The sequence below is a fragment of the Populus trichocarpa genome, chromosome 6 (genome assembly GCF_000002775.5).
Source record: "Populus trichocarpa isolate Nisqually-1 chromosome 6, P.trichocarpa_v4.1, whole genome shotgun sequence".
In the NCBI taxonomy this organism is placed as follows: Eukaryota; Viridiplantae; Streptophyta; class Magnoliopsida; order Malpighiales; family Salicaceae; genus Populus; species Populus trichocarpa.
This window is the reverse complement of record NC_037290.2, coordinates 7,386,735-7,404,873: the sequence shown is the minus strand read 5'-3', so window position 1 is coordinate 7,404,873 and position 18,139 is coordinate 7,386,735. Positions and strand designations below refer to the sequence as shown.

The 18,139-nt window shown below is 36.0% G+C and overlaps 1 protein-coding gene and 1 long non-coding RNA gene across 4 annotated transcripts; one reads left to right on the top strand and one right to left on the bottom strand.

Moving 5' to 3' along the window:
• Positions 1-520: 520 nt before the first annotated feature.
• On the bottom strand, positions 521-18,139 carry LOC7468043 (laccase-4). Of its 3 annotated transcripts, none has more exons than XM_002308172.4 (7): positions 17,924-18,139; positions 17,144-17,295; positions 16,811-17,055; positions 16,545-16,673; positions 15,512-16,438; positions 15,382-15,410; positions 521-921 (listed from the first exon to the last, which is right to left on the bottom strand). In XM_002308172.4, the coding sequence occupies exons 1-7, from the start codon at positions 18,014-18,016 to the stop codon at positions 820-822; spliced, it is 1,677 nt and encodes a 558-aa protein (XP_002308208.3). In that variant the 5' UTR covers positions 18,017-18,139; the 3' UTR covers positions 521-819. The 3 variants fall into 3 exon arrangements, with proteins under 3 accessions (XP_002308208.3, XP_024460197.2, XP_024460198.1); XM_024604429.2 differs by lacking the exons at positions 15,382-15,410; positions 15,512-16,438; positions 16,545-16,673; ... (1 more) ...; positions 17,144-17,295; positions 17,924-18,139 and adding exons at positions 8,515-8,543; positions 8,645-9,571; positions 9,678-9,806; ... (1 more) ...; positions 10,276-10,427; positions 10,965-11,158; XM_024604430.2 differs by lacking the exons at positions 15,382-15,410; positions 15,512-16,438; positions 16,545-16,673; ... (1 more) ...; positions 17,144-17,295; positions 17,924-18,139 and adding exons at positions 1,052-1,978; positions 2,085-2,213; positions 2,351-2,595; positions 2,684-2,835; positions 3,373-3,559 and having other exon boundaries at positions 521-950.
• LOC127905427 (uncharacterized) lies at positions 1,393-17,556 on the top strand. The gene is made up of 2 exons (XR_008059407.1): positions 1,393-1,535; positions 15,996-17,556. It is a non-coding gene; the product is annotated as an uncharacterized LOC127905427 (long non-coding RNA).

Genomic DNA, 18,139 nt, shown 5'->3' with positions numbered 1-18,139 from the left:
GGGAAAGATACGAAGGAAAAAGCTAGTTTGATTAGTTATTGGCCTAAAAATAGGAAGCAACAGGATCACCTCAAACTTCCAACCTTGCGGACAGCTTGTGCGTTGGACGAGGAGCAAGCTAACTGCCAAGTTTCACCCATAAAATGATACATAATTCCACCCACTCATTTTGTGCACCAAGTTTAGTGGAGGATACAATTACTTATTTTAACATTTACATTCTATCATATGTAGTATCCAGCCAGTTTAGAACTACTAATCTCTCTAGCTATCATGGGATCCAAAATTAAGCATACCCTCTTTCAGGACTTGATGCTGCAAATAAAAAAAAAGAAACGAAAAGAGGATGGTATGTAGTACGAGTAAATGTTATATCTGGACAATTATGTTATTTGTTTCTTTCCTGCAAAGAGGGATCGAGAATGGGAAATACAGGGTGCAGTGCCAGGGAGGGAAAGACAGTTGCTGCATCAATATTATAAGGATTGGAGTGGTTCATATCAGCAATTGGACAGTGTACTTCAATAAAATGTGAAGGTTCTTTCAAATTCTAACAAACAGTTCAAACGATATACAAACAATTGAACAGGCTTAATTAGCCACCGAATTTTCAATATATATTCGAGAATCTTTTTTTATTCAAACTCGCTTGAGAAAATCTTTCAATTTACTCAAGAAAAAAAATAGGATCTTTAACTTTAATTGTTTTTTTTTTTTACATACTCTTCTCTTTTTTAACATTGAATCTTTCTCCCCTGACCAAGTTTTCTGATCCACTACTGCTTCTATCTTTCAGCTATTGAATTTCTTCACATGGTTTCAACATTTTGGAAGATCGCTTGGCGGCGGTAGAAGAGACTCCTTAGGGCCTTTGCCATTGTCTACCAAGAACGCCATCTTAAGTCCCCATGTAGTGTGCACCTCCAGATGGCAATGCATGAACCAAACTCCTACAAGAGATGCAAAGAAGAAAATCAGAGAACATGAAATTAAACAAACTTGAAAATGCCAAGCTCTGTACTTCCAAACGAAAACATTAAACAGCAATTACCTGGATTATCGGCGCGAAATCTTATCGCCACCCATCCACCAGAAGGTACTCCAATTGTGTTCCGTTCAACAGGATCAACGAGGTTAAATTTCTTAGTATCAGTCTTCGGATTGTAATTCCCTACTCCCCTACCGACAGCAAAGAAATTGAATCCATGTAAATGGATCGGATGGTTCTCAGGGGATATGATCCCAGTATCTTGCATGACAAGTTGGACTGTCGAGTTGTAGCTCAGCCTATAAACTTTAGTTCCACTTTTGGTCTGTAAATTTGTAGGTGGAGTGCCAGTGTAATTGAAAACATGCGGTGGCTTTGCAGGAAAATCAGTGGTGAACACACCGCTGATGTTGAAGAAATGTGCTTGGAGCAGGGCAGTGGTTGGCATCACAAATGTGACATTGTTAATACTAGCAACAACCCTGCTGCCATTACCAGCTTTGCAACTTGGACATGGGTTAACTCCTAGACCAACTGTAAAGAAAAGGTTGTGATCAACGTTTAATGGGACTTTGGCAGGAAATCTTCTTGAGTTAAGGCTGCGTAGAGAGTTGGTAAATTGGTTGGCAACTGCAGTGGCATTCTTTGGAGGTGGGGTGGTGAGAGTTGTAGGGGAGTTAGCAAGTGCTCCTGAATACTGCAAAGTGGCTGTTGCTGTCATGTTGTCCACAGCAATTGGAGCATCCATGAACGGGGAGGCAGCAACCAAGTACTTGCCTGTATTTTTGTTAGTTGTGACAAGGACATTGGTGGTCTGGCCTGGGGCAATTAGGACTGTATCGGTTTTGAATGGTTTAACATAGGTGGCATCAACTTCGACGACTGTAAGCTTGTGCCCTGCAATTTTGAAGAAGAGCTCTTCATTGAGTGCAGCATTGATCAACCGTAGCATGTAGGTCTCGCCACTTTTGACTGGCAATGTGAAACCGCCTGCATGAATCCAAAAATCTTTCTGTATCAGACCTTTATTAGAAAGCAAGCATTGAGAGCCAGAACTCTCAGGTATATCTTATGGTCATTAATCTTAGTTGAATACCCTGTGAAGAACAAGCTGAGACAGCTCCTGGATGGCCGTTAATTGTGTGAGCATCAGAGACATTTGGAGCTAATCCAGATTTAAGAGCCTCGTTGATCACAGCTTCAGTATCTGATTTCCACCATTCAGCTGCAATTTCACGTCACCACATTAGTCTCAGGTTACATATTTAATAAACATGAACCTTAAAGCATTGAATTATGGTCGGAATGCACATAATTTCAAAAGTTTTAGTGAAAGAAATAACTATTATGTATCGTGCTCACCTAATACAACAACCACTTCTTTATGAGGAGCTGGGAATGGGTAGGGGATGCCGCGTTTAGGCAAGACAACCATGGCACCATGAACTGTGGCCCTTAGCCAGAGAATATGTGCGTGCCAAAGAAGTGTGCCCCTCTGACCAGTGATTGTGAAATTGTAGACATAGCTTTGCCCTGGCTGAATGGGGCATTGTGTAATGTATGCTGGTCCATCAGCCCAGCCCGTTCTTAGTTGCCTAATGCCATGCCTGCCGAATACCAAGAAAAATCCGCATCGGTATCATTCATGATCAATTGAAGTATAACTGTTATACGGGGTTTGTTTCGTTAGCTTACCAGTGAATAGAAACATTATATTTGACATGGTTAACAACTTTTACAAGAACTGTATCGTGTTCTCTGGCATACAGAGTGGGTCCTGGGAAGCGGCCATTGACGGTAACAATCGGCTTCCTAGAGCATAGTCTGGTAGTATTTTTCATCACCACCTGTTGAAATGATAGGTGAAATATTTAAGCTCATTTCTACATCAAATGTATATAATTCAAAGGTCATGACTGCTAAACTGTCCATATTGTTTAATTTGTTGTGACAAATTATGTCACTACAGTGCTTTGAGATCTTACCACCCTTTTCCTATTTAATATTTTTTTAATGGTTTCTTGAACATATATATATATATATATATATATATATAGTGAGAGCTTTCTGCTGCAATTATTTAACCATAAAGTAAGCATGAGAATAAACTTTTCTGGTATTTAAAATAGTGGCTATAGGTAGGTGGAAACTCTATGATTTCCATTTGAATCATGGACTAGTCAGGAAAAAGATATGGGTAAAGTTGCATGATTTTAAGCCAAGGCAGTGTCATGATGTGCAATGCATCGTGCAAAACATGGCTATCTTCTAATAACGAAATGCATTTCAAAGAAGATTTTCGTCACATGAATGAGACTAATGACCGAAAGCTCAAGCAGTTCACGCTTTCGTCACATGGAAGCTTGCTACAGCATTTAACTTACATTGAACTTGTAATGCCGAATCCTGCACTCGACCAAAGCAGGGAGGAGGCAGACAGCAAGAAGCATAAAACGGATGAGCCAATTGGAGTACTCCATATTTGCTGACTTCGAGACCTTTCTTTGGCAATCTCTCTGTTGCTGTTGGTTTCCTTCTTGCTTTCAAGCTTGTTGTCTTCATCCGTGACTGGCTACCTCAACCTTATAAAGGGAATATGGGAATTGCTGCCATGTCGTTTTTCACAGTTAGGTTAGGTGGGTGAGTTCATTCTTGGAAAACAAGGATTAGAAGCCTAATCTTACTAGGTTTCTTACATGCTACATAAAGTCTTCTTGTTCATGGATCAACATAGTTTGGGAAGCAGACCATGTTTTTTCTAATTTTTGCATTTATTAATTAGGAACCTTGCATGGAAGTTTGATAATTTGGTGGCATAGGAAATCGGAAAATTAAATGATTAAATTTGGCACCCACTTCCTACATATTTATCCTGAAAACATTCTCTTGTCCTGCTATTTACTCAAGTAGGTTCACAACAATATAAAAATAGAGTAAAAGAACATGTGGTCAATTGATCAGCAACGGACAAGTCACCTTAATTAATCACCATTTTCAATTAGTTGCCTTAGAATTTATTTTATTTTGCTACTCTTTTTTAGGACCTGGTGCTCTTCGTAGATTTAAGAACAATACGGGTTAAGTTTGGTAGGCCGAACTCTCTTTTTCAAGGCATTACTTGTAGTCCTTGTAAAGGATGTCCCAGGATTACTTGCGGCTCTGAATTCTACTGATGAGTGCTCACCAGGTCCTTTCCACGGTGATGTGTTTTTTTTTTATATGAAAATCCATGCATTATCCGATCAATATTTTCAATTCAATTCAATGCTTTTGCGCATACGTCTGTTTTGGGAAAGTCTAAAATGCTGGTTTGTTAAAACCATTGATTTCAAATCTAATAGTAAAAAGGAAACAACTAAATGACTTGATTTGACTTAATTATTCAAATTAAGTTGATATATTTTAACAGCTTAGTTAACAAGTTCGTAGTTCGTTTCATAATTCAAGTGGTTATAAGTAAGCAGATAGGTGTTTGAGGTTGTGGGGTGTTTGAGGTTGTGGGTTCGATTCCTACTGACAGCAATATATTTTTTCAAATAAAAAATGAGAATGTTGATTTTTTTTTTCAAATAAAAAAAAGGTGTACGGGCCACGTCTGTGGGCCTCCCCAAGCCCACGTGTTTGGCTTTATCGTAACACACCATTTGAGTATTTTTTGTCATATTTATTTATTTTTTATTCCTTTAATGTGAGGTTTTTCTTTAATTTTATTTTGTAGTATTGGGTTAATGGTAAATCAAATTTTATATTTTTTTATTATATAATAAAATAAAATAAAAAATAATTTGACCTAGTAGAGCCTATAACTTCTGTCACGGTTTTGGCGGGTTGATTATGTTTAACCTGACATGCTCCTTGTTTTTCTTTGCACTTACCCAATAAACAAGGTCACATAACGGCAACTTTCATATGATTTAATTTAAAACTTGGACTAAATAAATAGTCATGTTGAGAGTTGTCAAGTTTGAACCATTGTATTTAGTTTAATAACAATGCAAAAAAGTTTTATATAATTTATATATTGTTTTCTTATATTCCAAAAAAATTTCATACAACCCACAACGATAGTGTAGGAAATAAACTAGTTATATCTAAATACATCAACATCCGTTACTCATTTTTACTGACATTAGTATTGTAACAAAAACATTCTGCTTTGTTAGGAGGATATTTTGTTGCAAATTTTGTCTAGGAACATGGTTAATGAAAATATTTGATGCCAAATTAAAAGTGGATCCATTCACTTTTGGGGTTAAAACTGTGTTGGAATTTAATCTCCAACATAAGCTCTTTAACATATACTACTAATATGATTTAAATAAATTGTGGATGAATAAAAAATTATTCTCAAATAACCATTGATTCATATATTTTAGTGAAACCCAAAGCCTTCTAAAAACTCTATCCCACATTAGAAAGAAATAAGTTTTTCTTGTGGCTTATTTAGTGAGAAGGTGAAGAGTTAATATTAAGACCAATAGGAACCTAATTTTTTAGAGGGAAAATGACATAAGTAAAGTGGGTTTTGAATATGCAAGTACGCGTTGACATGATGTGGCTTGAGCCTAGGTTTGAGTTTATTATAAAATAGTTTCTTGTGATGTGAACTCATAAACAAGAAAAAATACAACCCAAAAAGACAAATCGAATTGAAGATAAAAACTTGATATAGTGAATACCTTGAACCAAAGAATCGAAGCTAATGGATGAACGACCATAACCCGTTGATTATTGAGTGTAAACACGTAAGGGAGTAAATGATGATAATTGTTTTTTATTGCTAACGTAAAATTTTAAATTTGACAATGTCTTCCAAAGACGGGGCATCCTCTAAAAAGGAGAAGGAGAACATCTTATTTTTGTTAGGGGTATAGAACAATAATTTGAGAGGATGAATGTGATGTTTGGTGAGGTGTAGGATCATCGATGAGATGGTTGATGAGAATGAGGAAGGAGAAGCCAAAGATTTTGACCTTGCATTATTCGACCAAGAAGATTGAAAAGGTATTCGATGGGCTTATTTAAGATATTTTGGTCAAGTCAAGTTTCAAAATTTCAAGAAGGGGTGACTAAGCTTTGATCAATGTGGTCCATGAAAGGGTTGGGCAAGGAGAGGTAATTTTGGGCATTTTTCTTCTTCTAATATACAGTTTTACGCTAACAATCATAATTTTCAATCTGAATGTTGGATCGAATTGATATTTTACCAAAAGATTTCACACATCTTATTTTTATAGGGTTAAAATTAAATATCAATCGGAGTTTGGGAAGACCTTGAGATAAAAACTAGAAACTACTATGCGGGAATTGCATTATTTTCCTAGTTGGTTTAGGATTATATTTCCTTCTAACTTATAGATTTCCTATAAAGTGACTTCCTTATTCTACAAGGACATTTGAGGCGACATAATTAGAGTTATTAATTGGCAAGGTTCCCATGTTTCATTAGGATTCAAAAGTTAGTGGTTTCTTTATTTTACATGGACACACGAGAGGCGGTAACAGAGCTCCAATTTTTGCAAGGTACACCTTATTTGTTAAGGCTACACAAAAATTATAAATCAAAAGAATGACCAAATTAAAGAATATGATATTTAGTGAATTGTGATTGAAGAATGAAATTAAAAACAAATAAGATTTCTATAAAAGAGCCCGGAACAAAAATTAAAAATCAAAAGAATAATTATTGAAGTTGAAACATCAAGAACAAAAAGGGCAAACTATATTTTTTAAGGGAGAAGAGAGAAGAGAAGGAAAAAGAATAGAATAGAAAGTGCTTTCGACGACAAACTGAATCACCACCAAAAACATGTATCATACCAACAGGAAACAAAACACGACAGTGCTTCCAATGACATGATGAAAGGGTATTTTTGGACAATGGGAGGCGTCACACACGTCATCCATAGTGTGTTGGCGCCTCCCGCGTGCCTCATGGTGTCGTACATATGCCTGAATTTTGTTTTATTCAAATATCAAATCACCCATGATTTTACATGTTAATAATGAAAAAACCTTTGGAAAAAGCCCTTTAAGATCATTTTTATTTTATTTTTTGACTTCTATGGACATTTCAATCGTTTCAATATATTTTTGATTTTTTTATGTATATTTGTCCAAATACAAAATTGCCCTCATCTTACATGATAATAACAAAAAAACCCATTTTAAAAGTTGATGCCAATATTGAAATTTTTGCTTTTAAGAATTTCATTGTATTTTTTAAATTGAAAAAGACATAATTTCTCCTAGTCAATTTAGAAATGACTAATGTGCCTCATCAAAAGACTTTGATGTCCCAAGTAACTAGTTATAAGTTTTTTGATGGAAAAGACAAAGACGCCATTAGAATGTTCACTTCATTGGAATGTTCTAGTGAACAGTGCCAATATATATGCTGCTACACTATTTTCCTAACCAATTTTAGCTATAGCATATTTGAAAAAAAAATGAAGGTATCTTTTATTTTATCAATCTTCTTATTTTATCTTTTTCTTTTTTTTTTGTTTTTAAAACAAAAAATAAATAAATTAGAAGAACAACATATAATAGATGAAAAATATTAAGTTATAAATGGTTTTAAAAACAAAGAGAGTAAATATATAGTTACAACTATAATTAATTAATTTATTTTAATAAACTACAAAATTAAGTTACTAGTCACTCCATGCTTCAGTTTATATTTTTCCCTTCTCTTTCTCTCTTCACCTAATATTTATTTAAGAATATGATAAAAATTATTTTTAAAATTATTTTTTATTTTAAAATATATCAAAATAATAATTTTTAACATTACCCTATAAAAAATATTTAAAAACATACAGCTTTTGGGTCTAAGAAATGCAATCATTGCTAGAATTTCTAATCATTGCCGTGATATATATATAAATATTTGTTTCACGGTGCTAAAACTTTGCTTCCTTGGTCGTTAACAATTTTGATACTTGTTGAAAAATGAAAAGACTAGTTCTAATCGAACTCTAGCATTTATTATTTGCTTTCATTTTTTAATTTCTTGAAGGGCTTGAAAGCCCAAGTATCGATTCTGACTAGACTCGGGTCAATATAGCTTAGAAAAATTAATCGGGCCTGATCTAGGTCTAATCCGACCCGACACATGAACATATATAGAACATACAAGTTTTATTGATCATGAATGGCTTCGTGATCAAATCTTCAATAGATATATTTATTCAAGAAAAAATAACATTTGAATTGAAACAGCTCTACCGCTCACAAAATTTTATTAAAACTCGCTTGAGCAAATCTTCCAATTCACTCAAGAAACAAATCGGATCTTAAACCCTCAAATTATATATATACACACTCTGCTCTCTTCGATCATAGAATGTTTCTACCGGGACCAAGTTTCCTGATAAAGTATGGCTTCTATCCCTCGAGTTAGTATAGTTCTTGATCTGACTTCAACATTTTGGAAGGTCGCTTGGCGGCGGTAGAAGAGACTCCTTAGGGCCTTTGCCATTGTCTACCAAGAACGCCATCTTAAGTCCCCATGTAGTGTGCACCTCTAGATGGCAATGCATGAACCAAACTCCTACAAGAGATGCGAAGAAGAAAATCAGAGAACATGAAATTAAACAAACTTGAAAATGCCAAGCTCTGTACTTCCAAACGAAAACATTAAACAGCAATTACCTGGATTATCGGCGCGAAATCTTATCGCCACCCATCCACCAGAAGGTACTCCAATTGTGTTCCGTTCAACAGGATCAACGAGGTTAAATTTCTTAGTATCAGTCTTCGGATTGTAATTCCCTACTCCCCTACCGACAGCAAAGAAATTGAATCCATGTAAATGGATCGGATGGTTCTCAGGGGATATGATCCCAGTATCTTGCATAACAAGTTGGACTGTCGAGTTGTAGCTCAGCCTATAAACTTTAGTTCCACTTTTGGTCTGTAAATTTGTAGGTGGAGTGCCAGTGTAATTGAAAACATGCGGTGGCTTTGCAGGAAAATCAGTGGTGAACACACCGCTGATGTTGAGGAAATGTGCTTGGAGCAGGGCAGTGGTTGGCATCACAAATGTGACATTGTTAATACTAGCAACAACCCTGCTGCCATTACCAGCTTTGCAACTTGGACATGGGTTAACTCCTAGACCAACTGTAAAGAAAAGGTTGTGATCAACGTTCAATGGGACTTTGGCAGGAAATCTTCTTGAGTTAAGGCTGCGTAGAGAGTTGGTAAATTGGTTGGCAACTGCAGTGGCATTCTTTGGAGGTGGGGTGGTGAGAGTTGTAGGGGAGTTAGCAAGTGCTCCTGAATACTGCAAAGTGGCTGTTGCTGTCATGTTGTCCACAGCAATTGGAGCATCCATGAACGGGGAGGCAGCAACCAAGTACTTGCCTGTATTTTTGTTAGCTGTGACAAGGACATTGGTGGTCTGGCCTGGGGCAATTAGGACTGTATCGGTTTTGAATGGTTTAACATAGGTGGCATCCACTTCGACGACTGTAAGCTTATGCCCTGCAATTTTGAAGAAGAGCTCTTCATTGAGTGCAGCATTGATCAACCGTAGCATGTAGGTCTCGCCACTTTTGACTGGCAATGTGAAACCGCCTGCATGAATCCAAAAATCTTTCTGTATCAGACCTCTATTAGAAAGCAAGCATTGAGAGCCAGAACTCACAGGTATATCTTATGGTCATTAATCTTAGTTGAATACCCTGTGAAGAACAAGCTGAGACAGCTCCTGGATGGCCGTTAATTGTGTGAGCATCAGAGACATTTGGAGCTAATCCAGATTTAAGAGCCTCGTTGATCACAGCTTCAGTATCTGATTTCCACCATTCAGCTGCAATTTCACGTCACCACCTTAGTCTCAGGTTACATATTTAATAACCATGAACCTTAAAGATTTGAATTATGGCGGAATGCACAGAATTTCAAAAGTTTTAGTGAAAGAAATAGCTATTATGTATCCTGCTCACCTAATACAACAACCACTTCTTTATGAGGAGCTGGGAATGGGTAGGGGATGCCGCGTTTAGGCAAGACAACCAGGGCACCATGAACTGTGGCCCTTAGCCAGAGAATATGTGCGTGCCAAAGAAGTGTGCCCCTCTGACCAGTGATTGTGAAATTGTAGACATAGCTTTGCCCTGGCTGAATGGGGCATTGTGTAATGTATGCTGGTCCATCAGCCCAGCCCGTTCTTAGTTGCCTAATGCCATGCCTGCAGAATACCAAGAAAAATCCGCATCGGTATCATTCATGATGAATTGAAGTATAACTGTTATACAGGGTTTGTTTCGTTAGCTTACCAGTGAATAGAAACATTATATTTGACATGGTTAACAACTTTTACAAGAACTGTATCGTGTTCTCTGGCATACAGAGTGGGTCCTGGGAAGCGGCCATTGACGGTAACAATCGGCTTCCTAGAGCATAGTCTGGTAGTATTTTTCATCACCACCTGTTGAAATGATAGGTGAAATATTTAAGCTCATTTCTACATCAAATGTATATAATTCAAAGGTCATGACTGCTAAACTGTCCATATTGTTTAATTTGTTGTGACAAATTATGTCACTACAGTGCTTTGAGATCTTACCATCCTTTTCCTATTTAATATTTTTTTAATGGTTTCTTGAACATATATATATATATATATATATATATATAGTGAGAGCTTTCTGCTGCAATTATTTAACCATAAAGTAAGCATGAGAATAAACTTTTCTGGTATTTAAAATAGTGGCTATAGGTAGGTGGAAACTCTATGATTTCCATTTGAATCATGGACTAGTCAGGAAAAAGATATGGGTAAAGTTGCATGATTTTAAGCCAAGGCAGTGTCATGATGCGCAATGCATCGTGCAAAACATGGCTATCTTCTAATAACGAAATGCATTTCAAAGAAGATTTTCGTCACATGAATGAGACTAATGACCTAAAGCGCAAGCAGTTCAGGCTTTCGTCACATGGAAGCTTGCTACAGCATTTAACTTACATTGAACTTGTAATGCCGAATCCTGCACTCGACCAAAGCGGGGAGGAGGCAGACAGCAAGAAGCATAAAACGGATGAGCAAATTGGAGTACTCCATATTTGCTGACTTCGAGACCTTTCTTTGGCAATCTCTCTGTTGCTGTTGGTTTCCTTCTTGCTTTCAAGCTTGTTGTCTTCATCCGTGACTGGCTACCTCAACCTTATAAAGGGAATATGGGAATTGCTGCCATGTCGTTTTTCACAGTTAGGTTAGGTGGGTGAGTTCATTCTTGGAAAACAAGGATTAGAAGCCTAATCTTACTAGGTTTCTTACATGCTACATAAAGTCGTCTTGTTCATGGATCAACATAGTTTGGGAAGCAGACCATGTGTTTTCTAATTTTTGCATTTATTAATTAGGAACCTTGCATGGAAGTTTGATAATTTGGTGGCATAGGAAATCTGTAAATTAAATGATTAAATTTGGCACCCACTTCCTACATATTTATCCTGAAAACATTCTCTTGTCCTGCTATTTACTCAAGTAGGTTCACAACAATATAAAAATAGAGTAAAAGAACATGTGGTCAATTGATCAGCAACGGACAAGTCACCTTAATTAATCACCATTTTCAATTAGTTGCCTTAGAATTTATTTTATTTTGCTACTCTTTTTTAGGACCTGGTGCTCTTCGTAGATTTAAGAACAATACGGGTTAAGTTTGGTAGGCCGAACTCTCTTTTTCAAGGCATTACTTGTAGTCCTTGTAAAGGATGTCCCAGGATTACTTGCGGCTCTGAATTCTAATGATGAGTGCTCACCAGGTCCTTTCCACGGTGATGTGTTTTTTTTATATGAAAATCCATGCATGATCCGATCAATATTTTCAATTCAATTCAATGCTTTTGCGCATCCGTCTGTTTTGGGAATGTCTAAAATGCTGGTTTGTTAAAACCATTGATTTCAAATCTAATAGTAAAAAGGAACAACTAAATGGCTGGATTTGGCTTAGTTATTAAAATCAAGTTGATATATTTTAATAGCTTGGTTAAGTTCTTGTCATAGTTCAAGTGGTGGTAAGCAAGGAGGTAGGTGTGGAGGTTGTGGGTTTGATTCCTAGCTACAGATAGCAGTATATTCTTTCAAAAGATAGATGAGAGGTTGCTTTTCTTCTTTTTTTCAAATAAAAAAGATGTGCACAGCCCAAGCTGCAGGCCTTCCCCAAGCCCACGTGCCCGCGTGTTTGGCTTTATCATAGCACATCATTAGAGTATTTTTTCCATATTTTATTTTTTTCTTTCAATATTATCTTTTAATGTGAAGTTTTTCTTTTTAATTTTATTTTTTAGTATTGTGTTGATGGTAAATAAAAATTTATATTTTTATTATATAATAAAATAAAAAAAATTAATTTGACCTAGTGAAGCTCATAACTTCGATCACGAGTTTGGTGGGTTGATTAGGTTGAACCTAACGTGTTTTTTTTTCTTTGCACCTACCCAGTAAACAATGTCACATAAGAGCAACTTTCATATGATTTAATTAAAAACTTGAGCTAAACAAATAGTCATGTTAAGAGTTGTCAAGTTTGAACTGTTGCACCTAATTTAATGACAATGCCGAAAAGTTTCATATGGTTTATATATTATTTTCTTATGTTCCAAAAAAATTTCATCCAACCCACAATGATAGTGTAGAAAATAAACTAGTTATATCTAAATTCATCAACATTCTCTACTCATTTTTACTGACATTAGTATTGTAACAAAAACATTCTGCTTTGTTAATGGGACATTTTGTTGCAAATTTTGTCTTGGAACATGGTTAATGGAAATATTTGAGGCCAAATTAAAAGTGGATCCATTCATTTTTGGGGTTAAAACTTTGTTGGAATTTAATATCCAATATAAGCTCTTTAACATAGAACACTAATATGATTTAATTAAATTATGGATGAATAAAAAATTATTCTCAAAGAACCTTTGATTGACATGTTTTAGTGAAACCCAAACCCTTTAAAAACTCTATCCGTGTTGGAAAGAAATAAGTTTTTCTTGTGACTTATTTAATGAGAAGGCGAAGAGTTAATATTGAGACCAAAAGGAACCCAATTTTTTAGAGGGAAAATGACATAAGCAAAGTGGGTTTTGAACTTAAACCCATACGCAAGCACGTGTCGACACGATGTGGCTCGAACCTAGGTTTAGGTTTATTATAAAATAGTTTCTTGTGATGTGAACTCATAAACAAGAAAAAATACAACCCAAAAAAGATAAAATCGAATTGAAGATAAAAACTCGATCTAGTGTTTACCTTGAACCAAAGAATCGAAGCTATTGGATGAACAACTACAACCCGTTGATTATAGAGTGTAAACACATAAGGGAGTGAGTGATGATAATTGTTTTTTATTACTAACGTAAAATTTTAAATTTGATAATGTCTTCCAAAGACGGGGCATCCTCTAAAAAGAAGAAGGAGGACATCTTAAATTACTGGTTATAGAACAACAATTTGAGAGGATGAATGTGATGTTTGGTGAGGTGTAGGATCATTGATGAGATGGTTGATGAGAATGAGGAAGGAGAAGCCAAAGATTTTGACCTTGTATCATTCGACCAAAAAGATTGAAGAGTTATTCGATGGGCTTATTCAAGATATTTGGGTCAAGTCAAGTTTTAAATTTTCAAGAAAAGGTGACTAAGCCTTGATTAATGTGGTCCATAAAAGGGTTGGGTAATGAGAGGTAATTTTGGGCTTTTTTTTTCTAATGTACAGTTTTACGCTAACAAGCATAATTTTTAATTTGAACGTTGGATCGAATTGATATTTTACCAAAAGATTTCACAGACCTTATTTTTTATAGAGTTAAAATTGAATATCAATCGAAGTTTGGGAAGGCTTTGAGATAAAAACCTATGGAAAAAGTCCCTTGAGATCATTTTTTTTTATGTTTAGACTTCCAAGGGCATTTTGATCGTTTCACTATGTTTTTTATTTTTTATATATATTTATCCAAATACAAAATTGCTCCTCATCTTACATGATAATAATAGAAAAAAACCATTTTAAAAGTATCAAATTGTCCCTTGATGCTAGCATTGAATTTTTTGCTTTTAAGGGCATTTCGGTCTTTTCACTGTATTTTTAAATTGAAAAAGACATAATTGCCCCTAATTAATTTAAGAATGACTAATGCACCTCGTCAAAAGACTTTCATGTTCCCAGAAACTAGTTATAAGTTTTTTTTATGGAAAAGACAAAGATGTCATTAGAATGTTCTAGTGAACAGTGCCAATGCATCTGCAGCTACACTATTTTCCTAACCAGTTTTAGCCGTAGCATATTGGGAAAAAAAATAAAGGTATCTTCTATTTTATCAATCTTCTTAATTTATCTTTTTCTTTTTCTTTTCTTTTTTCTGTTTTTAAAACAAAAAATAAATATATTGGAAAAACAACATAAAAGGGATGAAAAATATTAAGTTATAAATGGTTTTAAAAACAAAAAGAGTAAATATATAGTTAAAACCATAATTAATTTATTTATTTTAATAAACTACAAAATTAAGTTCTAACTCCATGCTTCAGTTTGTATTGTTCCTTTTCTTTTTTCTTTTCACCTAATGTTTATTTGAGATTGTGATAAAAATTAATTTTTAAAATTTTTTATTTTGAAATATATTAAAATAATAATTTCTTACTTTACCATATTAAAAATATTTAAAAACATACAGCTTTTGGGTCTAAGAAATGCAATCATTGCTAGAATTTCTAATCATTGCCGCGTTATATAAATATTTGTTTCGCCGTGCTAAAACTTTGCTTCCTTATTCTTTAACAATTTCGATACTTGTCTCAAAAAAAAAAAAACTAATTTCTATTGCTACATATTATTTTGCTTTTATTTTTTATTTTTTATTTCTTAAAGGGCTTGAAAGCCCAAGGATCGATTCTGGCCAGATACGGGTCAATATAACTTAGAAAAGTTAATCGGGCCTGATCTAGGTCTTATCCAACCCGACCCATGAACATATTTAGAAGCATACAAGTTTTATTGATCATGAATGGCTTTGTGATCAAATCTTCAATATATATATATTTATTCAAGAAAAAATAACATTTGAATTGAAACAGCTCTACCGCTCACAAAATTTTATGCAAACTCGCTTGAGCAAATCTTCCAATTCACTCAAGAAACAAATCGGATCTTTAACCCTCAAATTATATATATACACACTCTGCTCTCTTCGAGCATAGAATGTTTCTACCGGGACCAAGTTTCCTGATAAAGTATGGCTTCTATCCCTCGAGTTAGTATAGTTCTTGATCTGACTTCAACATTTTGGAAGGTCGCTTGGCGGCGGTAGAAGAGACTCCTTAGGGCCTTTGCCATTGTCTACCAAGAACGCCATCTTAAGTCCCCATGTAGTGTGCACCTCTAGATGGCAATGCATGAACCAAACTCCTACAAGAGATGCGAAGAAGAAAATCAGAGAACATGAAATTAAACAAACTTGAAAATGCCAAGCTCTGTACTTCCAAACGAAAACATTAAACAGCAATTACCTGGATTATCGGCGCGAAATCTTATCGCCACCCATCCACCAGAAGGTACTCCAATTGTGTTCCGTTCAACAGGATCAACGAGGTTAAATTTCTTAGTATCAGTCTTCGGATTGTAATTCCCTACTCCCCTACCGACAGCAAAGAAATTGAATCCATGTAAATGGATCGGATGGTTCTCAGGGGATATGATACCAGTATCTTGCATAACAAGTTGGACTGTCGAGTTGTAGCTCAGCCTATAAACTTTAGTTCCACTTTTGGTCTGTAAATTTGTAGGTGGAGTGCCAGTGTAATTGAAAACATGCGGTGGCTTTGCAGGAAAATCAGTGGTGAACACACCGCTGATGTTGAGGAAATGTGCTTGGAGCAGGGCAGTGGTTGGCATCACAAATGTGACATTGTTAATACTAGCAACAACCCTGCTGCCATTACCAGCTTTGCAACTTGGACATGGGTTAACTCCTAGACTAACTGTAAAGAAAAGGTTGTGATCAACGTTCAATGGGACTTTGGCAGGAAATCTTCTTGAGTTAAGGCTGCGTAGAGAGTTGGTAAATTGGTTGGCAACTGCAGTGGCATTCTTTGGAGGTGGGGTGGTGAGAGTTGTAGGGGAGTTAGCAAGTGCTCCTGAATACTGCAAAGTGGCTGTTGCTGTCATGTTGTCCACAGCAATTGGAGAATCCATGAACGGGGAGGCAGCAACCAAGTACTTGCCTGTATTTTTGTTAGTTGTGACAAGGACATTGGTGGTCTGGCCTGGGGCAATTAGGACTGTATCGGTTTTGAATGGTTTAACATAGGTGGCATCAACTTCGACGACTGTAAGCTTATGCCCTGCAATTTTGAAGAAGAGCTCTTCATTGAGTGCTGCATTGATCAACCGTAGCATGTAGGTCTCGCCACTTTTGACTGGCAATGTGAAACCGCCTGCATGAATCCAAAAATCTTTCTGTATCAGACATTTATTAGAAAGCAAGCATTGACAGCCAGAACTTTCAAGTATATCTTATGGTCATTAATCTTAGTTGAATACCCTGTGAAGAACAAGTTGAGACAGCTCCTGGATGGCCATTAATTGTGTGAGCATCAGAGACATTTGGAGCTAATCCAGATTTAAGAGCCTCGTTGATCACAGCTTCAGTATCTGATTTCCACCATTCAGCTGCAATTTCACGTCACCACATTAGTCTCAGGTTACATATTTAATAACCATGAACCTTGAAGCATTGAATTATGGTCGGAATGCACATAATTTCAACAGTTTTAGTGAAAGAAATAGCTATTATGTATCCTGCTCACCTAATACAACAACCACTTCTTTATGAGGACCTGGGAATGGGTAGGGGATGCCGCGTTTAGGCAAGACAACCATGGCACCATGAACTGTGGCCCTTAGCCAGAGAATATGTGCGTGCCAAAGAAGTGTGCCCCTCTGACCAGTGATTGTGAAATTGTAGACATAGCTTTGCCCTGGCTGAATGGGGCATTGTGTAATGTATGCTGGTCCATCAGCCCAGCCCGTTCTTAGTTGCCTAATGCCATGCCTGCCGAATACCAAGAAAAACCCGCATCGGAATCATTCATGATCAATTGAAGTATAACTGTTATACGGGGTTTGTTTCGTTAGCTTACCAGTGAATAGAAACATTATATTTGACATGGTTAACAACTTTTACAAGAACTGTATCGTCTTCTCTGGCATACAGAGTGGGTCCTGGGAAGCGGCCATTGACGGTAACAATCGGCTTCCTAGAGCATAGTCTGGTAGTATTTTTCATCACCACCTGTTGAAATGATAGGTTAAATTAAGCTCATTTCTACATCAAATGTATATAATTCAAAGGTCACAACTAAATTGTTCATATTGGTTGTGACTATTAATATGTCATTATAGCTCTGTAGTAATTTGAGATTTTCATTCTCTTATTGTTTCTTATCTGTATGGTTACTTACATGTCGTCGAACTTCATCTTTCATCTCTCAGTTGGCCCCATTTTAACAATGTACTCAACTATTTCTGTAAACTTATTGTGTTATTATTATTATTACTACTAGTTGACTAGTTGCATGAATGTATGGATGGATTATGAGAGCTTTCTGCTGCTATTATTTACCCAATAAAGTATAAATAAGAACAAACTTTCCTGGTATTTAAAATAGTGGCTATAGGTGGGGAACCTTATGATTCATTCTAATCATGGACAAGTCAGGCAAAAGCTATAGTTGCATGATTTTAAGCCTAAGGCAGTGATCAGTGTCTTGATGTACAATGCATCGTGCAAAACATAGTTATCTTCTAATAATGAAATCCTTTTCAAGAAATCGTTCTCTGTGACTGAGACAAATGACCTCAGCCTCGAGCAGTTCAAGCTTTTGTCAGGTGAAGGCATTCTACAGCAATATTATACTTACATTAAATTTGTAATGCCGAACCCTGCACTGGACCAAAGCAGGGAAGAGGCAGACAGCAAGAAGCATAAATCGGAGCCAGCAAGCGTACTCCATATCGCCAACTTTCTGATCTTTCTCTTGCAATCCTCTCTTGCTATTGGTTCTTACTTCTTGCTTTCAGGCTTTGTTGTATTCATCTGCGTGACTGGCCACCTGAACCTTATAAGGGAATTGAGG

Coding starts and splice junctions, on each gene's coding strand:
- LOC7468043 (XM_024604429.2), bottom strand. CDS start 11,060: ATGGAGTACTCCAATTTGCTCATCCGTTTTATGCTTCTTGCTGTCTGC. Junction 9,572..9,677: donor CTCAGCTTGTTCTTCACAGG/GTATTCAACTAA, acceptor GGATTCATGCAG/GCGGTTTCACATTGCCAGTC. Junction 922..8,514: donor TCATGCATTGCCATCTAGAG/GTGCACACTACA, acceptor TGCCATCTGGAG/GTGCACACTACATGGGGACT.